The following is a 19,520-nucleotide window of genomic DNA, read 5'->3' on the forward strand; positions in this document are numbered from 1 at the left end:
TCTTTTTTATATTTGCCGCTAGGCGCCATCGATGCCCATCTATGTTTACAAATCTTAATTATAAGCGTCACATTGATTTCATATGTCAATTTGTTCGACATTTGTAAGTGTGTTTCTTGATTTTCCTTGTTTTTTTGGGTTGAGAAAAATAATAATTACAACAACGTTTTTAATTTTACAACTCTTACAAATGTGAGTTGGAATATCAAGACGAGTCAGCTGATTTTTTGGATATTTGTTAATTTGCCAAAGGATTAAGTAGGAAAGAATAAACCTGGGGGATTAAGATTACATGAAGATAGATGTGGGAGCCGTATTAAAATTTTTCTCCCATGCCAACAGCTTTGTTTAATGAGGTCTTAGCCGATAAGTAATTGGGGGAGATAGGTTCTTTAAGTTTAATTCAAAGACTTGGCTACATCTCATAAAGCATTTTTGATGGAAAGATGTATAATCTAGCAGTATGCATTGGTATGGAAGACCCATTAAATAACGTCAGGAAATCCAATCCTTAGAAAAACAAAATTGTGGCCTTTCGATGAACCAGTCATCCTGACGAAGGCAATCAACATTTCAAATGAATTTAAATATCTGGTATGATTCTAGAAAGGTAACTTAGTTGTAGAGATGACATCAAAGAAAAATCTAAGGAAGCTCACAGATGGTAAAAGGGCTATAGGCTTTTAATGGAAATCAGACATAATATATAGAAATAATATACGCTCACAAGTCTGGTGAATAGCTACGGATAAAAATTTTGATGCTAAAATATCACTGAAAGTCCAACGAACGTGGACCATCAAAAATTTACAGGCATTAGAGGGAGAGTCCATGGAAAACATTATATCGGACCGGATACCTGAAACTCAGGTTAAGTGAAACATTAATTCCTACCATAGACTCGTGGATCGACGGATTCCTGTCACAAATACTCTATAATCTCTTTTCCCTTACCCGATCATAATATGATCCTTTAAGCGGAGGCCCGGGCGATTGCCGGGTGTCTGAACTGGCTTAAAGCCAACACGAGACCGGCTAACGTTAACGTCCTAACGGAAAGTAAAATCGCAATCGTAAAATTCATAGCATCCAAAACTTAGAAAACTGTATTGAAATGTAAATTCAATGAACTACTATTCTCAACACGGCTCAGTACTATTTTTACTAGGTACTAGGTCATGCCGGCGACGGTCACATATCCTTATGGAACAATGCAAACGTGGGGAAAACAACAAGAAATGAGGTTAAAACAGCAAAACAAATAGAGGAAGGGGGGGGGGGGGGGGGGAGGGTGTAACAGACATCCTTACGGCTCAACTGGGCCAGCGAGCAAGTTAGAGATTTTTTTTAGACTTTTAGTCTAGAGCGTACAACAGGCCTAAACCGGCTAAATATTATGCACATGCAGCGATATTTTCCTCCTCCTTTATGCCCGAAGAGTTCATATTTTATACGATGTTTACTGTTTATTTCGAGCGAATTTTACTCCCAATCGAAAACGAGTAAAGAATGCTCGCTCTTAATCGAGTGACATACAAAAATGATCATGCATGATCAGCACTACTCCCGCTCGAATCTGAGCGAGATTCAGTCTCTACTTTTTATACCCTCCACCATAGCATAAAGGGCATATTAAGTTTGTCATTCCGTTTGTAGCACCTCGAAATATACATTTTAGACCCACAAAGTATAAATATTCTTGATCAGCATAAAATTCTGTGTCTCTCCGTCTGTGGACATAACTTTAGCTTCCGAACGAAATTAAATAAGTTGATAAAAATTGACTTAAATGTATATAATGTCTGCAGGACTTTTGGTATTGAAAATGCGCGATTTAGGTCCACGTCTTCCTATAGCCCCCTTATAACGGTACCTCCCGATATTCGGTATTTCGATATTTTAAGCGGCATTACTCACCGGAATTGTTTCAAATTTGGCATTTGAAGTTCGAAATGGATACTATAGCCTAAGACAGAAAATTGCATGTGCAGGTCCACGTCTTCGTATAGTCCACATATAGCAGCACCCTCCAATATTCAGTATTTGATGATTTTAAGCGACATTATTCACCGGAATTGTTTCAAATTTGGTATTTGAAGTTCGTATGAGATACTACAGCCTAAGACAGAAAATTGTCTATGCAGGTCCACGTCTTCGTATAGCTCCCACGGTACCTCCCTGTATTCGGTATTTTGATGATTTTAGCGACATTATTCACCGGAATTGTTTCAAATTTGGTATTTGAAGTTCGTAATGGATACTACAGCCTATGAGAGAAAAATTGTCTGTGCATGTCCACGTCTTCGTATAGTCCACATTTAGCAGTACCTCCCGATATTCAGTATTTTGATGATTTTAGCGACTTTATTCACCGGAATTGTTTCAAGTTTCGTATTTTAAGTTCGTAATGGATACTACAGCTTAAGACAGAAAAATGCCTGTGCAGGTCCACGTCTTCGTATAGTCCACATATAGCAGTACCCTCCGATATTCAGTATTTTGATGATTTTAAGCGGCATTACTCAGCGGAATTGTTTCAAATTTGGGATTTGAAATTCGAAATGGATACTATAGCCTAAGACAGAAAATTGCCTGTGCAGGTCCACGTCTTCGTATAGCTCCCATATAACAGTATAGGGAGGTACTGTTATATTCAGTATTTTGATGATTTTAGCGACATTATACACCGGAATTGGTTCAAATTTGGTATTTGAAGTTCGTATAAGATACTAAGACATTAAATTGTCTGTGCAGGTCCACATTTTCATATAGCCAGGTTTTCCTATACCCCCATATAACGATTCCTCCCCATATTCGGTAGTTTGATGGTTTTAGCGTAATTATTTACCGGAGTAGTTTCAAATTTCTACCGTATTTAGGGTTGATAATGGGAACTACAGTCTGTGACAGAAAATTGTCTGTGCATGTCCACGTCTTCGTATAGGCCCCATATATCAGTATATCCCGATATTCGGTATTTTGGGTACTATACTCACCGAAATTGTATGTATGTCGTATTTTAAGTTCGTAATGGATGCTGCGGCTGCTGTGACAGAAAATTGTCTATACAGGTCCAGGTTTTCGTACAGCTCCGATATGACGGTACCTCCCTATGTACGATATTTTGATGATTTTAGTTACAGTATTCACCGTTTATCGCAAGTTTCGAATTTGCATATGGTAATGGCTTATGACAAACAATGCCTATGTAGGTCCACGTCGTATAGACCCCAATATAACGGCTGTATTCGGTATTTTTAAGATTTTTACTAAATTTTTAATGGATTTTTTTAAAAATTTCCAAATTCATTCCAAATGGTGTAGGGTATTCAAAGTTCGGCCCGGCCGAACCTACTGCTTTTTGACTTGTTAATATTAGAAACATGTCCACACTTTTTGATATGCTTCCTTTATTTCGTGTTTGACAGTAGATTTGAGAGAGTGCTATTTAAAAAGGAGTATTTAAAATCTTTCAAACTCTCTCCCTCTAACACACCGAGTTGATCTCCTATGTTAAATCGATCAAGAATTTACAGGAATTTCCACTTCTTTAAATATCAAAAAAAATCTCTTATTTTTTTGTTTTCCTTTCCTCCGTAATCCAACTCTCAATTAAGGTTTTATTTTGTTTAAATTTACAATAAAATGCCATCCATAGACTCATAAAAATGGCAACTTTAGCTTGTAGACATAAAGTGAAGTTAAAATATGAATGGTCATAACGCCCCAGTGGTGGGCATTTTTAAAAGGGCCCATCTCTACCGGTCATTCGCTCCACATTCGTAGCTACTAGGAAAGCCAACGAAAAACGGTAGTAGGGGAGAAGGCTGGCATGGTGTGATATTGCTGATGCCAGGCAGCTTTGAGTCGACAGGCACACCATCACCACGACCTCGTCCACCCAGGCGATGATGATGATGATGGTAAAAACCGCTGATGCTGCTGTTAGTAAAACCACTGCAAACATGGTGTTGAAATTTATGGCAACTTTACAAAATGGTGCAACAGTGAGTTGTTTCAACCATGGTCTGTGTGTGTGTTGTTGTTAAAATTTCTGTTGTTTTTTTTTTCGATTCTTTTTCAACTGCAGTGCGCGAAAATATACAGCTTTGTTCGCTTACTCTGTTGTGGGATTTTGTACGTGTTGTCGTTTTTGGTAGGAGGTTTAACACCATACCACATTCAATATTCTCAGTGCAATTCACCGGGGAATGATAATATTTACATTGCAACACTCCAACCAACCAGCCAGCCAGCTAGCAGCTGTACAACAATGGTAACAACCAAGTGCTGTAAATATTGTTTTTATTTTCAGATGCTGTTTTTTCCCCTCTCTCTCTCGCTGGCCAATGCAAAATGTTTTGGAACAACCACAAATAAACAACAACACCAACTGGAATTACAATGACTCCATTGCGGCAGCAGCAGCAGTACACTTCTCCTCTGACCACAGAACCTTAATCTGCTGTTTTAAAGCATTTAATGTATTTTTGGGCTTTCCGACCAATGGCGCAAGGCATGCAAACAAAACAAAACAACATAACCTCAATGAAATTTACGATTCAACAAAATTGTATGGAAAACTTTTGGTAAGCAATAAATTTTCCTTTAAACTGTGTGCGACAAAAAAAGAAACGCACACACACATACACAGCAGTTTGAGGTTATGTTAGCAAAAATGTTGCCAAGAGTTGAACACATACGCCGGCAACACTATTCTACCATGATTTTTCCATTATTTGGAGAAAAAAATAAAAACAGAAAAAATTCCTCAAAGCAATTTGTTCAATCAATCACCATAAAAATGTCTGCAAGCGACTTCCTGCAGATTTTTTTCTTGTCTTCTTTTTTTTTGTTTTGTTAAATAAATAATTTTATCTAAAACAAAATTCCAACTTACCCTAACGCGGGCCTCTGTCAAATTTGTCCACATGGCAATTTCTTCACGTGTCGACATATCCGGATAACGATTACGACTAAAGGTATGCTCCAGCTCCTGTAATTGCTGCGATGTAAAGTGTGTCCGCTGACGTCGCTGACGTTTGTTTTTCTTATCGTTTTTCGGTTCATCGGTGGTCGTTGTCATTGGCTCATCATGACCGGAATTTGATATGTTTTCGGTTTTAATGGTCGTCTCGTTGAGGGAGCGATTGTTACCTGAAAAAGGCAAGGCAAAAAAAAAAACGGATTTTAGTCAAATAGATCAAAACAAAAATTATATGACTAATATGTCCTCTGAAGGATAATAGGTATTCCTAGCAGTGCAATTATTTTTAAACTTAAGAAGAATAACTTACAGAACGGGACTAATAACTGGAGCTATATCTTAATAGGGGCTATATCTGCAGAGATTTCAATGAAATTTGGCGGAACCGAATGTACCAAATATTATATTTATAGGGTAAATATTATGACCTTGGGAGAACTGGTGTAAAAAATGGGATGCAAATTACGAAATTACATAGACAAGCATGTATGAATTTCATCAGAATAAGATTCGAATAGACTACCAATGTACAGGGTTGCCCATATTCGACGGACCCATCTGGCAACGCCATAACTTTTGACAGAGATGTCATATCGCTTAATGACATACCGCGTTTGAAGCGTCAGTCCAAGCAGATTTTTACCATGAACCTATACACGCCACGCGAGCGCTCTGAAATAGTTGAAATTTACATTCAACAGAAGAAGTCAATTGTGAAAAAAAATGTGAGAAGTGCGCCTTCTAAGAACACCATTAAGCGTTTATACGAAAAATTTTCGACTGGTAAGGCTCTTTCTAATCCGAAGAGGCCACATAAAAGTCGACCAAGGCGATCGGCCGAGAATATCGCTGCCGTACGAGCCAGTGTTGAGAGGTCCCCAAGAACATTCCAAAAACGCCGTTATCAGCAGTTTGGTATGGCTCGGTCCACTTTACAACGGATTATTCGCATTGATTAGCATTTGTTCCCGTACAAAATTCAACTGACGCAAAGAATGTTGCCGGCGGACAAGCCTCGTCGATTGGAATTTTTTTTTCTGATAAAGAATTCTTGTCACCGATGCTCTTTAAATAATTTTTGACAAGATCTAGATTTATTTTATTGAGACTTATATTAATCTAAATCTTGTCATAGAAATTTATGAGGATGGGAGACCAGAATACTCTAGCGGAAAAATTGTTGGGTCAAGTATTGATATTTTGGTATCCCTGAGTTGATAAGCAAATATTTCAGAAACGGTTGTGTTGAATAGACAATCCTACATGTAATATTTCTAAATTTTTATACCCTCATATGGTTAGGCAGGGTATATACGGTGATACGGCCCAAAACGTGCCTCATCGAAATATCAGTTTTAGACTGGAGGTCTCTTTGGACAAAATACTTTTCAGGAAATTTGGAGTCGATCTAGCGACATTGGTTCGTTCCTTCGTCTGTCTGGCTGGCTATTGCGCACGATAACTCCCGAGTATTCGATTTGGTCCAAACTTAGCACATCGTAATATTACACGTATTATAAACTCGAGAATCCGCGTCGAGTTTGGCGATGAGCAATATCGGTCCACTTCTTCAAGTACCTCTCCCACAAAGTATCATAATTTTGAATGGCCATGAAGCTCATAAAAATCGAAATTAACATCCGATTCCATTGGGACTTTGCTCATACAGGGTGAGTTGAAAAAAATGCAACCAACTTCAGACTACCGTCATTTCTAAGCCACTCATCCGACAGGTGTTAAAATTATTCCAGTGACAGCTCATTATACTGTTTATAAGCGTACAAATGAATTTTGGTGAGAATATTCCAGAAAAAAAGATATTCGTAATGGAAATCAAGCGTGATAGTGTGATTTCTTTATATTTGGCTGGAAAACCACGAGTGGCTTTCGTTAGAGGACTCCAGCATTTAAAATGTGAATAAATCTTTTGTGTCTAGTACCATTGCTTGTTACCGTGATACTGGCAGCGCAACCCGAGGTCAAGGAATTGGACGGACGAAAACAGCAATATCAGCAGAAATGGTTCGAAAAGCATCGCAGTGGCTCGTGAGCTGAACATATCGCAATTTTCCATTCGGCAAATATTTAACATCATCTCTTGGTAAAGCCATTGAAATTCCAAAAAGTGCAAGAACTTAAACCGCAACAGAAAGAAAATAGACTCTAAAGAGCTAAAGAGTGGCTTCACTTGGCCGAAAGTGGGGAACTGCCGAATTTGGTTTTCTCCGATGAGAAAACATTCGTTCTACAGCAGTTTGTAAACAAATAAAATGATCGTGTTTACTTTTCAAAGAGGTCAGCTAACACCTTCGGTTGGCCACCCGAAACTCAAGCGCCGGCCATGGTGATGGTGTGGGCCGCGCCATAACAGCCGATGGTCGCTGTCCGCTCGTATTAATCGACCGTGGCATCAGAATAAATGCCGAATTTTATCACGAAAATATATTCTGGAGGGTGTATTAAAGCCTTGGGCACGCAAACATTTTGGCCGCAGACAATCAATTGAGAACAATCAACAGAAAGGGTTTTACATTTCGCTAAAAATTAAAAAAAAACCAGTAAAGAAAGTCTTAAAGTCGGTCAGGGCCGACTTTATGATACCCTACACCACTTTGCTAATTAAGTAGAGCTGCGCAAAACAATTAGAAGTTTTTATGGGAGAATTAAATCATACACGCTATGATTATAATTATAATTTAAAGTTCAAAGGACTAAATATGCCGAAGCATTTGTATCTTTTAAATTCGGACAATTACATGCACAATTAATTTGAAATCGGATAAAGATATATATGGGAGCTATATCCAAATCGGCACCGATTTCAATAAAATTTGGCAAAGATATTTCTGAGCTGTATTTCATATATTTCCTTGAATATCGTTGTTACGGAGTGCATATTACGGCTGTGGATAAAAAATATGACAAATTCGGATGAACAGTATATATGGGAGCTATAGCTATATCTGAACCGATCTTCACCAAATTTGACATACTAGCTTCTAGACTCAATTCGGTCGTAAGTGCCAAATTTCATCCAATTTAGGCAAATATTAGAAGTTTGGTGCACAATAAAATTTAAATCGGACGAAGTTATATATGGGAGCTATATCCAAATCTGAACCTATCTCGATAAAATTTAGGAAATTTATTTCTGAGCTGTATTTGGTATATTTCCCCAAATATTGTTGTCACAGAGTTCATATTACGGCTGCGGAGGACAAAAATAACAAATCGGATGAATAATATATATGGGAGCTATAGCTATATCTAAACCGATTTCGATCTAATTTGGCATACTTATTTTTAGGTCCAATCTGATCGTACGTGCAAAATTCCATACTATTCGGACTGATATTACACGTTTGTGTACAATAAAAGGCAAATCGGACGAAGATATATTTGGGAGCTATATCTAAATTTTGACCGATTATCTCCAATTTCAAAAGAATTCGTCCTTGGGACAAACAAATAATCTGTGCAAAATTTCATCTGGATCGGGAAATAAATGCGACATGTGCTTTGTTTACAAAAATACATGGACAGACTGACGGACGGACGGACGCACATGCATAAATCGACTCAGAATGCGATTCTATGCAGATCATCAAAAGGAAATATGGGTCTATCTCGTTTCCTTTTCCCTGTTACAAACAAATGCACAAAGACATAATACCCTGACCACCTTGTGGTGTAGGGTATAATTATCAGGGTCTTGATATGTGTTATTGAAGAAGTTATAAAATAATTCAGCGCTTCAATTATTCCAAATCCTCCTCTCCTCTTACCCCTTTTTATTTTTTTTTTTTTATCAAAAATCATTAAAAACTTATAACTAGCAAATTAACAAATAACTATTGAAAACACCCAAAATTCAAAATTTTTGATAAACCAAAAAAAAAAAAAAACAAAAATACCGAAGAAGTCATCTAGCAAAGATAAGCTACTACCTAACATTCATCCAAACGGAGACGACATTTATTGTTGACATATTAACATGATGACAAAATTTTTATTACAATTATTATGGGCAGAGTTACTATTTACCGGTAGTTCTCTGAGGGCGCCTTTACACAACACAAAATGTGATTACATCGAAAGGGAGGGGGGTACTTGTGTTGACAAATTAATTACCGAAAACTGTTTTATTATTAACACAATTAGTGTACACATAGACCCCAACAACACCTCCATTTCGAACTTCCACTTTTGTGTTACAAAATTTAACTCTTCAATACCCAGCCTATTACTCAATTGAAATTTATAATAAAACTTCAGATCAAAGCGAATATTTGTAGTACACCGCCCTGGGTCCCTATCAGTTCGTTAGCCTAAATTTATGTTTGTCTATAAACAGATTTATAGAGTTTCAAACAAAAACGTTAACGTTAAAATACCAACAAAACCAAAAAAATATATATATCGATCAATCATTTGCTATAGAGTTCTTTTTCTGGACAAAACCCGCCAGCCACTTAGCCTGGTCGAACCTATTGCTATGTTTGTATATCACAACATTCTTAAGTACTTGGGTACATGAAATCACCACAATTGTCGTAATCATAATCAAATGTTGGTTAGAAAAATGTTGCCGACAAAGGAAATTGGTTTATCATCAACTGATTTCAAGTTCGCTTCCGTCCCGTTCAGCCATTTAGTTTGCACCCCCTGCGCTCAACATGACACAATCACGGTCATGAGAATTCTAGGCGATTTATAATGGGGGGAAGAACATACATATTTATGTATGTATGTGCTGTGCGTATGATTAGCATGTGTTAGTTGACCAGTTGTGAACTGCTGCGACTTCTGTGCTTACGCATTGCCCGCTGTTTGATGATCATAAATTATCGATATTATCTGAATGTTGGCTTGTGGTCGATAACCGGTAATTTTTTGGTAGGGTTTGATTTTGGGGTGTTGAAAAATAATAGGTTGGACGAAGAGGGGAAGTACGCCTTCTGCTATCCAGAAATGTGGCAAACCTCACATAAATGTGTAGGTTATGTGTTATATTGATTTTTCGACAAATCGGAATATATAATTTACACCAATATGTAATTCTCTGAAAACGTGGACTTCACTGGGTCATAGGGCTTGTCAAAATTCAGTTAATTTCAAATGTAGAGAAATTGTACAACATTGTCTTTTTTAGGTGTTTTCTTGGTGACCACACATAGATAAAATACACTTCGGAGATTCTTCGTAGATAAAACGTATTTTCTATGTATAGAATATATATTTGAGGTCTTCAGTGGACAGAATCCATCTTGGAGGTCTTCTATGGCTAGAAATTATTTTTATACTCTCCACCATACAAAATATGGAGGGTATATTAGGTTCGACATTCCGAAATAATAATTTAAGACATAATATAGTATATACAGGGTGAGATGGAGAAACTGCAAAAAACAGACTGCTTTCATTTCTAAGTCACTCGTCCCACAGCTGTTAAAATTATTCCAGTGACAGGTCATTATATTGTTTACAAGCGTACAGAAGCATTTCGGTGAGAATTTTCCAGAAAAAAAGTTATTCGTGATGGAATTCAGGCGTGATAGAGTATATTTGACTGGAAAACCACAAGTGGCTGTCGTTAGAGCTCTCCAGCATTTAAATGTGAATAAATCGTTTGTGTCTCGTACCATCGCTAGTTACCATGATACTGGTGGCGTCGCCCGACGTCAAGGCAGTGGACGGAGGAAAACAGCAACATCAGCAGAAATGGTTCGAAAAGTAAAAAAACGACTTGATCGAAACCCATGTCTCAGTGGCCGAAAAATGGCTCGCGAGCTGAACATATCACAATATTCTATTCAGCAAATATTAAAAATTAGCTCGGGGTAAAGTCATTGAAATTCCAAAAAGTCAAGGCAGTGGACGGAGGAAAACAGCAACATCAGCAGAAATGGTTCGAAAAGTAAAAAAACGACTTGATCGAAACCCATGTCTCAGTGGCCGAAAAATGGCTCGCGAGCTGAACATATCACAATATTCTATTCAGCAAATATTAAAAATTAGCTCGGGGTAAAGTCATTGAAATTCCAAAAAGTGCAAGAACTTTCATCGCAACAGAAAGAAAATAAACTCAAAAGAGCCAAAGAATTGCTTCGCTTGGCCGAAAGTGGTAAACTGCCGAATTTTGTTTTCTCCGATGAGAAAATATTCGTTGTCCAGCAGTTTGTAAACAAACAAAATTATCGTGTTTACATGCCAAAGAGGTCAGCTGGCCACCAGAACTCAAGCGCCAGCCAAGCTAATGGTGTGGGCCGCCATAACAGCCGATGGTCGATCTCCGCTCGTATTAATCGACTGTGGTATCAGAATAAATGCCGAATATTATTGCGAACATATTCTGAAGGTGTATTAAAGCCTTGGGCACGCAAACATTTTGCCGTATACCTTGGACATTCTAACAGAACTCAGCATCATCGCATTCAGCACGCGCCACCCAAGAATGGTTAAAAATGAGGTTCCTTGCTTCATTTCTAGCGCACAAAGGCCAACAAAATCTCCGGATACCAATCCGTTGGACTTTTGTGTCTGGAGTATTTTGGAAAGCAAGGTTGGGACTAAAAAATACCAAAGTGTCGATCACCTCAAACAAGCGCTACGCCGGGAATGGGCCAAAATACCACAGAGCAACATTCGGGCAGCGTGTGACGGTTACATTGGCCGTTTGAAGGCCATAATTCGTGCCAAAGGTGACCAATTCGAACAAATCTAAATTGATTCTAAAATTTGATGCTTTTTTCCGGCATTTTTTGCTTTCATTCAATAAAATTAAAAAAAAAAAAAATGTAAAAATTATGGCGTTTGACATTGTTGCAGGTTTTTTATCTCAACCTCTATAGGTCCACGATAACGTATAGCCCACATACAGCGGTATCCCCCGATATTCGATAATTTTAGGGACATTATTTACGGGAGTTGTTTCAAATTTCGTATTTAGAGTTCGTAATGGGTACTACAGCCTATGACAGAAAATTGTCTTTGCAGGTGCAGGTCTTCGTATAGCCTCGATATAACGATACCTCGCTGTATTCGGTATTTTGATGATTTTAGCTACATTATTCACTGAACTTTTTGTTTATTTTGTTATTTTTTTTGAAAATTTCCAAATTCGTTCCATATGGTGCAGGGTATTCAAAGTTCGGCCCTGTCCCTCAACATAAATCTTGTTTTTTTTTTTTTGGTATTTTTACTTCTCTTCAAAAAAAATTGCTTGGTATTTTTGTTATTTTCATTTACTTACCATCTTTGCGATCTCTACTCCGATTGGCCAGATTCGATGATGCTGACGATGAATTTTGGAAATTATTTAGATGAGATGGTTCCAAACCATTTGCTACGGCGGCCATAGAACTATGACTATCACGAAAATCACCGGTCTCAGCCCAAACTGAAAAGAATAAACCAGAATAGACAAAGAACAAAGAAAAAATTATTTATAAAACAATAATAGGGAATAAATATTTTCAACTTATTTTGACAAAAATTCAATACCAAGTCCAATTCTGTCCAATTCAAAAAAAATTCTATAATTTATTTTTTCTTACAAATCTTTACCCAAGCCTTGAATGAGGCATGAGAATGTGAAACAATGTGCTTGAATGAGCCTCTCTAGACCATCATCAAGAACAAATAAGCAGAACCTACTTAAAATGCTATTAAATGGCTCATAAAAGGATTTATGGCCATTTATGCGGCGAGTTGTCTATATTTTTTCCGTTCTTTCTCGTTTCGTTTTTTTTTTTTTTTTTTTTTTTTTGCTACTTTCAAATCTAATGGGCCCATTGGTGGCTAAGATTGTATTTCTTATGGTTGGATTTTATGTAAGTTTTTTTTGTGTTTTTTTTTTCTTCTTCTGTGAGATAGGGATAAGACTACAAGTTGTTGCCTCTTGTCTGGATGCAATTTCAATAATGGCAATTTAAGATACTTGACTAGTCTGCGGCCGTACGAGCAGTGGTTGCAATATAAATTAAATTAATGGAATTTCTTCAACTTTAAAGGGGGTTTGAAAGGGGATATTACTATTCTTATAGTAAAAAATGGTTAGAAGAGAAAATTTGCTGAAAACTTTCTAAAAATTCTAAGGAAACTATTTATTTGATAGAAGACTTATTCAATATAACAAGAAAGATTTTTTTTACAGATGATAACTTTTCTATACAGCAATTCCCTAAATTTAATTTAAGAGCCTGTCTTTGAAATTTGTTGAAAATCGTTTCAGATATAGCTATATTTCATCCAATATTATATTTAAGTCCTGCAAAGCCATAATATACACTCCATTACAAAAACTGTCAGTACGATATATATTTCAGACAAGGACTAGAGTATCTTTGCCAAAATCGGCTCGGATTTGAGTATAAAATTTAATATTTTTTAATTTCTATTTCTGAAAGACCTACTGACCAAGAAACGTGGATTTTTAAAGAACTCAATACTATTTCTAAGACTTCCTGGCCAGGAACCGCGAATTTCTTAAATATATTTTTCACAAGACTTCCTGGCCAAGAATCGTGGATTTTTTTTAAATATTTTTCAAACAACGTCCTTTGCAAAATTTCAGGTATTTTGAAAACAGTTTCATTAAAACCTTCTTGGACAAAAATCGTGAATTTTTTTAAAATATTTTTTAAAGGACTTCCTAGGTAAGAATATTAATAGTGGATTTCTTAAATATATTTTTCTAAGGATTTCCTGCTCAAAATATCGATTTCCTTTTAAAAATGTTTTCCAAAGGATTCACTTGCCAAAAAGCGGAGATTTCTCGAAAATATATGTCAAAGATTTTCATGGTCAAAATTCGTGGATTTCCTGAAAATAGTTTTCAAAAGCCTTCTTGGCCAATAATCATGATTTTCTTTAAAACATTTTTCAAATATCTTCTTGGCCAAGAAGTGGGGGATCTCTTAAAAATATTTTTTTTTTTTTTTTTTGAATTGCAGATTTTCTTTAAATATTTTCCCAAGACCTTCGCGGATTTTTTAAAAATATTTTTCGAAAGATTTCCTCTTCAAGAATCGTGGATTTTTTTAAAATATTTTTCAAACAACGTCCTGTGCAAAATTTCAGGTATTTTTAAACAGTTTCGTTAAAACCTTCTTAGACAAAAATCGTGAATTTTTTAAAAAGACTTTTTAGAAGGACTTCCTAGGCAAGAAACAAGATTTTTTAAAATTTTTTATTAAATTTTTTTTTTTTAATATGAATAGTGGATTTCTTAAATATATATTTCTAAGGATTTCCTGTTAAAAATACCGATTTCTTTTAAAAATGTCTTCCAAAAGATTCACTTGCCAAAAAGCGGGGATTTCTCGAAAATATCTGTCAAAGATTTTCATGGTCAAAATTCGTGGATTTCCTGAAAATAGTTTTCAAAAGTCTTCTTAGCCAATAATCTTGATTTTCTTAAAATTTTTTTTTCAAATATCATCTTGACCAAGAAGTGGGGATGTCTTAAAAATATTTTTGTTTTGAATTGCAGATTTCCTATAAATATTTTCTCAAGACCTTCGCGGATTTTTTAAACATACTTTCCGAAGGATTTCCTATTCAAGAATCGTAGATTTTTAAAAATATTTTTCAAACAACGTCCTGTGCAAAATTTCAGGTATTTTTAATCAGTTTCGTTAAAACCTTCTTGAACAAAAATCATGAATTTTTTAAAAATATTTTTTAAAGGACTTCCTAGGCAAGAAACAAGATTTTTTTTAAAATTTTTTATCAAAAGTTTTTTTTTTTTAAATATGAATAGTGGATTTCTTTAATATTTATTTCTAAGGATTTCCTGCTCAAAATACCGATTTCTTTTAAAAATGTCTTCCAAAGGATTCACTTGCCAAAAAGCGGGGATTTCTCGAAAATATCTGTCAAAGATTTTCATGGTCAAAATTCGTGGATTTCCTGAAAATAGTTTTCAAAAGTCTTCTTGGCCAATAATCGTGATTTTCTTTAAAACATTTTTCAAATATCTTCTTGGCCAAGAAGTGGGGATCTCTTAAAACTATTTTTGTTTTGAATTGCAGATTTCCTTCAAATATTTTCCCAAGACCTTCGCGGATTTTTTAAAAATATTTTTCGAAGGATTTCCTATTCAAGAATCGTGGATTTTTTTTTAAATATTTTTCAAACAACGTCCTGTGCAAAATTTCAGGTATTTTTAAACAGTTTCGTTAAAACCTTCTTGGACAAAAATCGTGAATTTCTTTAAAATATTTTTGAAAGGCTTTCCTAGGCAAGAAACAAGATTTTTTAAAATATTTATATCATTTTTTTTTTTTTAAATATGAATAGTGGATTTCTTAAATATATATTTCTAAGGATTTCCTGCTCAAAATACCGATTTCTTTTAAAAATGTCTTCCAAAGGATTCACTTGCCAAAAAGCGGGGATTTCTCGAAAATATCTGTCAAAATTCGTGGATTTCCTGAAAATAGTTTTCAAAAGTCTTCTTGGCCAATAATCGTGATTTTCTTTAAAACATTTTTCAAATATCTTCTTGGCCAAGAAGTGGGGATCTCTTAAAAATATTTTTGTTTTGAATTGCAGATTTCCTACAAATATTTTCCCAAGACCTTCGCGGATTTTTTAAAAATATTTTTCGAAGGATTTAATATTCAAGAATTGTGGATTTCTTAAAAATATTTTTCAATCGATTTCCTGGTCGAGAATAGTATATTTTTGGTCATGAATTTGAGATTTCCAGAACAAACGTCCTACTCATGGACGTCTTCTAAGCTTTCTATATATACAAGACCTATCCATGAACAACACATTGCAGCCATAGAATATATCTGTAAACTACAGAATACCCTTTTTACGACATTATTTAAGTCAAAATTGTTAATTAGTGTTCGTTTATTCCATTCTCATAATTATTGAAAGAGGAAAATTTCTATGGATAAGAGAGCCCTTCTATAAACCAGAAAAAGACCTTTTCTGAAAAAAGAGGATATTTTATGTCCATGACAGAAGATTTCCATTGTTCAACATCCGTGTATTCCATGCTCTATGCAGATGCAAGAAGTTTTCCCAAGGAAATGTTTCCGATTTTCCCCTCATTCTTCATTTTTCTTTTCCCCTCCATTGTAATGAATAATTAGCCATGGGAAATCTGTATCATCAATTAACATCGATTGCCTCATTATTCCCTTTACCCATTTTGGAAATGAAGCAATTGCAAGTGTCTTCCACGCCTGACACATGCTACAGCCCTTGATCGTGGGGGCATTATTGTTGACATTAACAACCTGTGGCGTGTCAAATATGCATCTCCTTACATGGAATTTCAACACAAAATTCTAGACCTCAAATGGCAACTGGGACATATGCTCTTCTCTTTCGCTGTGTTATGCTCCGTTCCGAAAATCAATAAAAATTCAATGAACAAATCTTCGGGGAATAATGTCACATAAAAATGTCAGTGTTAGATGAATTATTGTCCCCGCCTACCCTCACCTCTCCCCACACCAAGGAAATTGAGAGCCACTTGAAAAGTCATTTGTTGTTGCCCCAGCAAATGTTTACATTTGGTCCAAGTGTTTTCGAGAGGTGTTTTAATTTACAGCATTTTCAGGAAAATTATAAAATAATGTTGCTGCTGGTCTTCGGTAATGTGTACCAAAGTTAATGAATAGCCTCATAAGATTTTTTATGGGCCAATGAACCATAATGGAGTAATTTTGATTTATAACATTCGTGGTAAGGTTTGCGGATGGAGGAAATGAAGACATCGAAAAGGTAGGCAAGGTAGGACGCTATGTTGTTTTGCACGACATCAATACTTGTCTCTTCTTTTTTGCATTTCAACATATCAATACGACCCTCTTTAAAGGTATGTTCTAGTAATTAATCTAATACAAAAATATAAATTAAATATAAAAACGAAAGAAATTGGTTTTTATATTTAATTTATATTTTTTCATAAAAATAATTTTATAAAAAAAAATTATAATATATATTGGAGATGGGAAACATATCTTCATTGTCTATTATTAAATTTTATTGCCACTATATTCTGCACAAAGAAGAACAACACGTTTTTTAACAACAAATTTCGTAACTTGCCACAAAATCTGAAATATTTCAAATAATTTTGCAATCCACCAGCATGTCATGGAATTGTCAACAATCTATGTACACGTGTATGGTTGCTATGTTTGTTTTGGACTGTTGCATTTCAGGGCCGATTACATTTTTATTATTGAGCAGAGCATCTGTTGACTATAAAAATATTTATTTTAAGAGCTATGCCTTTTTTAACAAAATCAAAAACAACAAGAACAACTATTTTTTTGGAAATTCTAAAAAAGTCACGTACCAAAAGATGTTCTGTTGATGGGAGATTTGTGTGTTTAAAGGGAAAGTATATTTATACCCTACACCACATAGTGGTAAGGGTATTATGTCTTTGTGCATTTGTTTGTAACATGGAGAAGGAAACGAGATAGACCCATAGTTACTTTTGAGAACCTTCATAGAATCACTTTCTGAGTCGATTTATGCATGTCCGTCCGTCTGTCCGTCCGTCCGTCCGTCCGTCTGTCCATGTATTCTTGTGAACAAAATGCAGGTCGCATTTATTATCCGATTGAGATGAAATTTTCCAAACAATATTTTTTTGGCCCAAGGACGAACCCTATTGAAATTGGTGAGAATCGGATCAAATTTACATATAGCTCCCATATATATCTTCATCCGATTTCGGGTTAAATGTGCACCAAATATCCACTATCAGTCCAAATTACCTGAATTTTGGCACACCCAACCGAGTTCGGCCTAGAAACAAGTATATCAAATTTGGAGAAAATCGGTTCAGATATAGCTATAGCTCCCATATATATCTTTCATCCGATTTGATCTTTAAGTTCCTCACATTCCTACTATGCACTCCACATCCGTGATATTTGGTACCAGGTATTAGATGGAGCACAGAAATAGCTGTTTTAAATTTTATTGAAATCGGTTCAGATTTGGATATAGCTCCCATATATATCTTCATCCGATTTCGGGTTAATTGACCACCAAATGACCAATATCAGCCCAAATGGCCCGAATTTTTTCACATGTGACCGAGATTAGCCTTAAAGCAAATACAACAAATTTGGAGAAAATCGGTTCGGAAACAGCTATAGCTCCCATATATATCTTCATCCGATTTCGGGTTAAATGTGCACCAAATGTCCACTATCAGTCCAAATTACCTGAATTTTGGCACACCCAACCGAGTTCGGCCTAGAAGCAAGTATATCAAATTTGGAGAAAATCGGTTCAGATATAGCTATAGCTCCCATATATATCTTTCATCCGATTTGATCTTTAAGTTCCTCACATTCGTAATATGCACTCCACAAGAATGATATTTGGTACCAGATATAAGATGCAGCCCAGAAATAGATGTTTGTAATTTTATCGAAATCGGTTCAGATTTGGATATAGCTCCCATATATATCTTCATCCGATTTCGGGTTAATTGACCACCAAATGACCAATATCAGCCCAAATGGCCCGAATTTTGGCACATGTGACCGAGATTAGCCTTAAAGCAAATACAACAAATTTGGAGAAAATCGGTTCAGAAACAGCTATAGCTCCCATATATATCTTCATCCGATTTCGGGTTAAATGTGCACCAAATGTCCAATATCAGTCCAAATTACCTGAATTTTGGCACACCCAACCGAGTTCGGCCTAGAAGCAAGTATATCAAATTTGGAGAAAATCGGTTCAGATATAGCTATAGCTCCCATATATATCATTCATCCGATTTGGTGTTTAAGCCTGTCACATTCGTAATATGCACTCCACAAGAATGATATTTGGTACCAGATATAAGATGCAGCCCAGAAATAGATGTTGTAATTTTATCGAAATCGGTTCAGATTTGGATATAGCTCCCATATATATCTTCATCCGATTTCGGGTTAATTGTGCACCAAATGGCCGATATAAGTCCAAATGGACTGAATTTTAGTACATCGGACCAAATTCAGCCTAGAAGCAAGTATATCAAATTTAGTGAAAATCGGTTCAGATATAAATATAGCAACCATATATATGTTTCATCCGATTTAGAATTTTAGTCCCATACATTCGTAATATTCACTCCACAACCGTGATATTTGGTATCAGGTATTAGATGGAGCACAGGAATAGCTGTTTTAAATTTTATCGAAATCGGTTCAGATTTGGATATAGCTCTCATATATATCTTCATCCGATTTCGGGTTAAATGTGCACAAAATGGTCAATATCAGCCCAAATCACCAGTCTAGAAGAAGAAGAAGAATACGTAAAATTTGGAGAAACCCGGTTCAGAGATAGCTATAGTTCGTAAAATGCACGATAGAATTAGATAGATTTTGATTTTGTACCAAATATCTCATAGAGCTCTGAAATGCCCTGTATAAACCTAACCTCTACTAAATATGCATAGTGGTGTGGGGTATCATATAGTCGGCCCCGCCCGACTTTTGAGCTTTCCTTACTGGTTTTTTGTTAGAAAAGTTGGGGCAACCTGTTGGAT

General features: G+C 35.7%; 1 protein-coding gene across 1 annotated transcript in view; it reads right to left on the minus strand.

Annotated features, from left to right (window-relative positions):
- Window positions 1–19,520, minus strand: part of LOC101890665 (pituitary homeobox homolog Ptx1) — a 94,237-nt gene that overhangs the window by 22,095 nt on the left and 52,622 nt on the right. The window contains exons 3-4 of the mRNA XM_005184833.4: window positions 12,240–12,386; window positions 4,901–5,157 (exon numbers count right to left, since the gene is read on the minus strand). Of these exons, the coding sequence (XP_005184890.3) occupies window positions 4,901–5,157; window positions 12,240–12,386 (404 nt within the window). The remainder of the gene's footprint in view (window positions 1–4,900; window positions 5,158–12,239; window positions 12,387–19,520) is intronic.

This window comes from Musca domestica, unplaced genomic scaffold (assembly GCF_030504385.1).
Source record: "Musca domestica strain aabys unplaced genomic scaffold, Musca_domestica.polishedcontigs.V.1.1 49, whole genome shotgun sequence".
NCBI lineage: Eukaryota > Metazoa > Arthropoda > Insecta > Diptera > Muscidae > Musca > Musca domestica.